The following is a 9,085-nucleotide window of genomic DNA, read 5'->3' on the forward strand; positions in this document are numbered from 1 at the left end:
GAGCGCTTCATCTACTGTTGGTGTATATCTCTCACCTAACTCTCAACTGTGGCTCTAAGAGACCACACTCTGGTAAAACTGTCTTGGCAGTCAGGCTAAATCAGCTTGAGAGTAACTGGTGAATTAGGGGAGAAGGCTTCCTCTGGCAGAGGGGGCAAATCAGAACAATTTATTGTGATGACCATTAAAGTGACTGAAGCAGGTGCTATTGAGCACCTAGATCTTGGTTAGACATGGAGGATGCCAAAGGCATACACAGAATCCTTGGCTATTATCAGTACTTTTGACTTTTGTTCTGTCACTGGTCTTCAGTTACCCTGGAAGATAGAGTGAGGCTGATGATTTTGTGCAGTTCTGCCTCACTTAAATTCAATTCACTTGCAAATCAAGACTTCACCCTGTGATGTCATTGGTCCTTTTTGAAATGAAAAATGAACAACCCCTGTCACTAGGCTATAAGCTAACTGCTTATTAGGTGAATTGAACCAAGAATTCCTAACTTTGGGCTTCTACCAGCATCTAGCACAATGATCTGAATAGAGGAGGTGCTTACTAAATGTTTATCGAATTGAAATAAATTCATGTAACCTAAGGTTGCCTCTGTTTCCTTGAGTACCATGCTGTACTGTTGAATTGTATTGAATCTTCAGTTTTCTAAAAATATCAATGTAATTTTTCATGAATAATTATCTAATCATGGATCCTCCATCCTGTTAGAAAATAGTTAACTTTTTATATTTATCCCCATAAAATTATTTCATCTTATTAGGGTCAATCTATGTCCCATCCTTTCAAGAACCTTTTTTTAATCTCAATTTTCTAACCTGGTTCAGCTCCTGGTTCTCTGGATCTTTCCAAATTATTCCCCAAGAGGTAAATTTCTTTCCTTTCTGAGCCCTTCCCCTTTTCTAACTCTTTTAAAAATTTGCTATCTTCCCCTATTAGAATGCAAACTTCTTAAAGGTAGGGCCTCTCTTTTTGCTTGTAGAGTATTTCCCTCTCATTTTGCACAATGTCTTTAATGTAATGTGTCTATTATACTCAGTAATTTGACTCAACAAACATTTATGTAGATAGTTTGTTTTCTTCTCCATTGAAGGGGGTATCCATAATGGTGAAATCAAACATCCATTGAAGTATTGAAAAGAAAACAAGCTCTTGGGTTTGTAGTGGTTGATGTGTCCTTTAATAGTCAGAGGATATAGCAGTTCAAAGCAAAACTATCTGATGAAGTGACATAAGAAAATAGTATCACAATAATTTGTAGTGATAAATTCCCCCCCCCCCAAATCTGGTATACTGGCTCTTAAAAATACAAATATCTTTGCAAAGAGTAGATACATATTGGGAGCACATCTAAAGAGTCACATATATAGGGTACATAATTGGTCAACTCATATGGGGAATATGTATGGAATATATAGAATATTACATACCTAAGGGACATGTATGACCTAAATCTTTGATGGCATTAAGCCACTGATATCTTCTAGTGGTACCATTATGCAGTTCCCATTGACACTGGTCTTTTAGTCCATGTTAGTAATCTCCTCACAGGTCTTTTGGTATCAGCTGGGTGATGCTCTGATGGACTATTAGTAATCCTTGGCTATTCTTCAGCTAACCTTAGACTTATTTTATTTTTTTCTTTGCCTTTTCCTTGTGTGAAGTTTAGTCTCTGTAAGTCAGAGGCCTCATAATGTTGAGTACAATAAACTCCAACTTAAAAGATTTCTGATGGTTAAGAAATAGACCAGGCAATAGTTACCTGATAACTACCAATAGTTCTGGAGTTTCAGGGTTCTCCAGTTTTTACTCTTTAAGTCTTTTTTTTTTATTATTCTGTATCTGGATTTCTTTCTTTCTTCATCTCCACCTTGTAGAATCTCTACCTTCAAAGCATAGGTCAATTTGCATTTTCTATGAGAAATCTATCTTAATTCTCCTCAGGAATAAGTGCCATCCACCCAAAATTATTCCATATATGCTTTATACATTTAATTTACTATTAATATATTATTTTATTTCCAATGGAATTCAGACTCTTTGAGAGCAGATATTGTCTTTATGTTCCCATCCTCCATTACAGTGTTTTATAAACAGAGTAGGTGACTAATAAATGTTTATTAAATTGAATTAAGGGGTCTAGAAACAATATCAAATAAGGAAAAGATGGAAAAAGGTGGATATATTTGAGTAGAGAAAAAGTTATGTAGGCTATGAATATCATCCTCAAATTTTTAGAAGGACATTATCTATAAGATAATAAATAAATAAAGATTCATTCACTCAGGAGGATAGAAGTAGGACCAATTAATCAAACAAATAAGAAGAATTTAATGTATACTATACGGTAGACTCTGTATTAAGTGATGGATATTTAAAGAGAAATGTCAAAACAGTCCTTGTCTTTAAGAAGCTGACATTCTAATAGAGGAGCCAAGAACTCCGTATACAAATATATGTATTAAACTATTTACAAACTTCAAATGAAGTAGGAAGAAATGCACTAAAATATATGAGATCAGGAAAACCTTCACCTAAAAGGTGGTTTCTGAGGAAATTAGGGATTTTGCTAGATGAAAGTGAGGAGGAATTTCATTATAGGTATGGGGGACAGTCATCCAAAAGAAAATGGAAACAAGAGATAGAGTGTCATATGTATGGAACAGCAAGTAGGCTAATATATTTTGTTCATAGAGCATCTGGAGGGGAATCTTATGTAAGAAGCCTGGAAAGGGGCCAGATTGTGAAAAGATTAAAAAGCCAAAGAAAAAAATTTGCATTTAATATAAAGGTAACTCCTCTAATTTATTGAATAGGTGATTGAAATGGTCTTACAAAACTTAGGGAAAACACTTTGGCAGGTATGTGGAATATGGGCTAGAATGAGGAAAAAGTTGAGGAAGTAAAAATAAACAGTATTAGTCCTCCAGAAAAGAAGGGATTATGGCATGGAGACAATATGACAAGATTTGGCAGCTATTGTAATTAGACAGGGGGTGGTGAGTTAAAGTAAAGGGTTGAGGATGATGGTCAAAGTTCTGAACGTGGGTGACTAGAAGGGTGGTGAGTCCTTCAACAGTAAACGGGAATCTTAGAATAGGGCTGAACTTTAGGGAAAGAAAATAAGTTTTGTTTTGGATATGTTGAAGTAGAATTGCATTTAGGATATCCATGTAGAAATGTTTAATAGATAGGTGGTGATGGAAGTTATCATAAAGAGTAGGGTTTGATATTAAGATATTGGAATTATTTGCATAGAAATGGTAATTCAACTCATGAGAATGAATGCTGTCATCAAGAAAGAGAGTGTAGAGAGAAATGAGAAGAGACCCCAGAGCAGAGTTCTCACTGGGTATATACCCAGACACATCTAGGGTTAATGGGAGGGACATAGGTGTGATGAATTAGTGAAGGTGACTGAAAACAATTTATGTAGTAGGAGAACCATGAGAGAGAATGCATCTACTTTTGTTTATTTTTATAATAGTGTCACACAAACATAGAGGAGAGAGAATATCCAGTGTAGTCAAGAGAGTCAAATGCTATCAAGATGTCTAGAAAAGATGAAAATTGGGAAGAGGACATTCAATTTATCAACAAAGAGATCTTTGGTAATTTGGAGAGGGAAGTTTCAGTTGTTTGGAAGTCAATTTTTGTTTAAAAGAAAAAAATAACTTTCTCATATCCAAAAGTAGAATGGGTAATCTGAAAAAGTAGTGAGAGCTCCCTGGCCCTGGAATAGTTCAAATAGAGGCTGAATAAACAGCTACTAGGATTATTTTTGTGGTAATTCATATGATAAATTGACTTTCTAGAGTATCTAAGTTTCTATTATTCAATAATAAACTAAAGGAAAATAAATTAAGTAAATATTGGGGTGACTTCTTAGACCATCCACTGGTGTGGATCTACCCAGGGACTCCCCAATAACCATTTTTGCTTGCATCTTAGGTAAGCCTTTGTTCATATGACTTTAATCATTCACCATGTCTTTTAAAATTATGGTGGTTGTATAGCTGTCTTATACAATACTAACTGAAGAATTGAAATACATGAAGGTAAAGGTCATGGCATCTAAATTCTGTGACTCTGTATAGTTTTCTGCACATAGCAATTAAAATTTGCAAAATTAAAATGTCTTTTTCAGAAAAAATTAAGCTTGAAATACTTTTTGAAAGGCCTTTTCTGACTATTAAAAGATTAGCATTTTATTTTTTTCAGAAACCCTTACTTTCTATCTTAGAATCAATACTGGGTATTGGTTCTAAGGCAGAAGAGTGGTAATGGAGGTTAAGTGACTTGCCCAGGGTCACACAAGTAGGAAATATCTGAGGTCAAATTTGAACCCAGGACTTCCCATCTCTTGGTCTGGCTCTCAATCCACTGAGCCTCCCAGCTGTTCCCCAAAGATTAGCATTTTAAAAGGGAAATTTCCTCGTTATTATAAATGTTCATGTGTATTGACGGATTATTTTTACTCAGTTTTGTATCTGATTATTAATAAATTTATATCAATCAATCAATCAACAAGAATTTATTATATACTATGTGCCAGCACTGTGCTAAGTGCAGAGGATACAAAAAAATACATCCCACCCAAATGTCCCTGGATTTGAGGATCTCACTTTATAGTGGGAGAAAACATGTGTAAATAACTTCGTATATACAAGATATTTACAGAATATATTAAAGATAATCTTAAAGGGAAGGCATCAACAGCAGCAGTATTGGAATAGAGTTTTCTAAAGATGGCAGGATTTGCACTGAATCTTGAAATATTTTGCTGGGTGGATTCCAGGATGTTTTTGAAAATAATTTGGATACAAGAAACAGTGCTTTCTGGCAATTTTGACAAATGACAAATACTATTTCTTAAATACATTTTGCAACTAGGATTTTCTTAATTGTTACTTATCATGGAATCCCACAGTCTCTGAAAAATTAAAATTGAGACAGTCAAAGGCTAATGGAGAGGTGAATGATGATTGTAAGTATCCTTTAATATATCACCAATGAACAACTGACTCAGAGAAATGACATAAAACACATCAGAGAGATAAGTAACTGGAAAAGGAGGTGGGTTGGTCATGAAAGAGAGCCTGAATGGATCACTGATGGATGGCTCACGTATTCCATTGGTATCCATATAATACCAAGAAATCCAGAAGAGCGTCTGTAGTACACTCGGTAGGCTTCCTTTGGAAGGTTTTCCATAGCATATAGTCAAAGCAGTGCAGGGTGGGCAAGTGTGGATTATTGCATTCTGCAAGCTGGTGAACTACTGAAGTTTCTATTCTTCATGTTTTTATCACATAGTGGATGAAACCACAGGGCTGTTCACATTGGTTTGCTGAAGAATTTTCTGCCTAGTAGATGTTTCACTGACTGTTTCACATCTTTGTTCCTGAGACTATAGATTAAAGGATTCATCATGGGCGTCATGACTCCATAAAACATGGAAATGAGTTTATCTGTGGCTTGCAACTTATCTGAGTTAAGTGATTCTTTGGATTTGGGTTTCATGTACATAAACAGGATGGTCCCATAGAATATAATTACCACAGTCAGATGGGCTGAGCAGGTAGAAAAAGCTTTGCTTCTCCCTTCAGCAGAGTGAATCTTTAAAATGCTGAAGATGATTAATGTATAAGAGACAAAGATTAACAACAGCGGAGTCAAGATGAATAACGTAGTGGCTACCAACATGGTAAATTCGTTTCCAGAGATGTCAGCGCAGGCCAGTTTCATGACAGCGAGGATTTCACATGTGAAATGATTGATGACATTATTTCTGCAGAAAGGTAACCTGACCACAAGAACCGTTTGCACCAGTGAGTTGACACCCCCTGCTACCCATGATCCAGCTGCCATGGGCACATATGCAGCCTTGCTCATGATGGTGGGGTACCTTAGGGGTTTGCAGATGGCCACATAGCGGTCAAAGGCCATCATGCCAAGGAGCACACACTCTGTGGTTCCCATGGCTAAGCCAAGGAACATCTGCACTGCACATCCAGAGAAGGAAATGGTTTTTCTTTCAGATAAGAAGCTTACCAGGGCTGAAGGAATAGAGGTGGATGTATAGCAGATATCTAGGAAAGAGAGGTTACTGAGGAAGAAGTACATGGGAGTGTGGAGGTGGGGGTCTAAGATGCTGATTACAATGAGGATGCCATTGCCCAGAAGAATGACCACATACATTACCAGGATCAGCACAAAGAAAATGATCTCAAGTCTGGGATAGCCAGAAAGTCCCTTTAGGAAGAATTCTGTCACAGAGGTTTCATTTGTTTTTTCCATTTTACAATTTTTCTTCTGCCTGAGGAATTTAGAGGATATAAGACAAATTTTTGTTACTTCCGTGCTTTAAATTTGGAACGGTTTGGGTGGAAAGACATTAACAGGATGTTGCTAATAGCCTCATTAATGGCATCAGCCTCTTTCCCACTCTGAAGCTGCCTACAGGCTCTATAAACAAGTAGGAGATTCCAGGACTCGAGGCTGGTGCTTAGATTGACCCTTTCTTTATATGGTAGTGGTTAAGCTTTATTTTTGAAGAAAAGAAAGAAAAAAGAACTAGGTGAAAACTCATCATGGCAGAACAGAACAGTTTTGGCCAGACTCGTTACTATGTTTTCTTCCCATACTGTATTTGTTTCTTTTTTTGTGTGGGTGTATTTCTTGAAAAGTATTAGACTTCCTTTCAGTAACACCTTTTCCTCCCTTGTCTTGCCAGCCAATTTTAACCCTTCACTCATGTTTATGTACTATATACAGGACCCTCAACATGCAAATGAACATTTTATACATTTTTCAGGTTCATAACTGTGCTATTGCACTAATCCAGGGGTTCCTAACCTCAGATCCATGGACTTCCAAGAGTTCTGCTCATATATTTCAGGAAGTCTATGAACTTGGGTGGGAAAATTACATCTTTATTTTCAATATGCTCTAACTTAAGTTTAGTATTTCCTTCATTTATTAAAAAAGAAACCCAACATTATTCTGAAAAAGGGTTCACAGGCTTCACCATACTATAAAAGAAATGCTTGTCACAAAAGGGTTAAGAATCCCTGCACTAGTTGTTTGTAATGTTAAAACCACAAACCCTAGAAGAGATCTATTAGTTCTTTTGTCTTGGATAGTGAGGGCAGAGAATAAACATATATATTTTTTTTCTGCAGCCCCTCATTCATCTTCAATGTACTCGATTAAATCAGAAGCACTCCTGGATCTTAGTTGAACTAGAATGTCATAGTGACATTCATATGGATGAGAAAATGGAATCCCTGCTAGCAGCTGTGTGATTCATTATAGCTTGATGGAAATTTTAACTTTTGGACAAATCTGTCATGGTCAACAACCCATTTTCTTATGACAGCTTATAACAGGAGAAAAAGCAACCTATCGATTCAACTGCTAAATTAAAAAACAACACACAATATCATTCAGAGTTAAAAATGACTTCAGAGACCATCTTGTTCAACCCATAGCTAAACAATACTCTTTTGCAATTATTCATCAAGTGTTTGTAAAGACCTCTTAATAAGAGGGAACCCACTAAATTCCAAGGGAGCCCTAAAGTTATCTCAGGGTAAATTTTTAATGGATTAGTTATAATAGTAGTTTAATCTAGAAACTCTCTTGTTTTTACTTTACTTTGTTTTAGATTTCCTTAGGAGTAGTGGGATGGTTGCTTTTTATAACCTAGACCTTAACTGCTTTTATAGACTTTTTACATTTATGCTGCCTCCCACTCTATAATACATCTACTTTAGCCTACTTGTTATTTGCATTTAACATGTCATCTCTGTAACTCTGCATTCTCTGTTCCCCATTCTGGAAAGACTCTTCCTCTTTACCCTTACTCTTAGATTCTCTGCCTTCTTCCAAGACAAGATTCAAATCTCACATTTTGTAGGAGGTCTTTATGTATCCTTCTTCTCTGAGATTTTCTTCCATTTTAGTTATTTATATGCTGTCTCTCCTGTTAGAATATTCCTTGAGAGCAGGGAATGAATTTGTTTTGAACTTTTTTATATATGTAGCTAGCATAGAGTAGGCTGCTTGACATATAGTAAGTAAGCACTTAATACATTATTATTAACTCACTAATTAACCTTGTTAAAGAATATGGACATTTTAGTCACTTTTCTTGCATACTTCCAAACTGATATCCATTTTGTTTGGAAAAATTCCAAACTCTACCATAAGTATATTATTGCATCTATTTTCTTATAGCCCCTCTAGAATTGGCCGTTCTCATTTTTTGACCACTAAAAATTGCCAAGCTGAGAATTAGTAAATATTATGTATCTCTTATTATTAGTCAGTTGGGTTATGTTTTCAAATGAACTTTTAAGATTTGGAATTCTTTTAAAAATTGTTCATGTCCTTAGATCATTGAGAGGATAGCTCTCAAGAGTTCTATATTTGTGTCAATTCTATCTCTATTTTTAATATCAGACTTTTATCGGTTTTAAGAACAGGGACTAGATCTGTAATTTTCATTAGTATGAGGTAATTCCCAGGTAAAGAAATTTCCTATACCAGTGATGGGCAAACTATGGCCTGTGGGCCAGATGCAGCCCCCTGAAATGTTCTATCCAGCCAGGGCACATTATTCCTAATCTGATGAATACGAGTAGGATACAATACAATGAAACTTCGAAAGAGTTGCCTTGGAAACAGACTGACAGATGAGCATTTCCTTTCCTTTGACCCCCTCTTTAAAAACTTTGTCCATTACTGTCCTATAGTAATCTCTTCTCTGAAACTTATAGCCTTAGAGGGTTGCCTAATGGTCACACAGCAGGTATATGTAAGAAACAGAACTTGAACCCAGGTTGTTTTGGCTTCAAGACTTGCTCTTTATTTATACTGCCCTCCATACTGCCTCTCACTTTCACAGGTTTTACATGGTATAATATCTTCCCCTCATTATATTATTTCTCTTTTTCTATCTTTTCTACTCTGTGGAAAATTTTTAGTTCTCTCATCGAAATGATCTGTTTCGCCTCTTATGATCTTCTCTAGTCTTTATTTAATTAAGAATTACACAGCAAGTCACTAAATTAAT

General features: G+C 35.9%; 1 protein-coding gene across 1 annotated transcript; it reads right to left on the bottom strand.

Moving 5' to 3' along the window:
- Window positions 1–5,343: 5,343 nt before the first annotated feature.
- On the bottom strand, window positions 5,344–6,306 carry LOC123230985 (olfactory receptor 13C2). Its single transcript, XM_044657187.1, has one exon. It carries the CDS (start codon window positions 6,304–6,306, stop codon window positions 5,344–5,346), a length of 963 nt encoding a protein of 320 aa, XP_044513122.1.
- Between the last annotated feature and the right edge of the window lie 2,779 nt (window positions 6,307–9,085).

The sequence above is a fragment of the Gracilinanus agilis genome, chromosome 1 (assembly GCF_016433145.1).
Source record: "Gracilinanus agilis isolate LMUSP501 chromosome 1, AgileGrace, whole genome shotgun sequence".
In the NCBI taxonomy this organism is placed as follows: Eukaryota; Metazoa; Chordata; class Mammalia; order Didelphimorphia; family Didelphidae; genus Gracilinanus; species Gracilinanus agilis.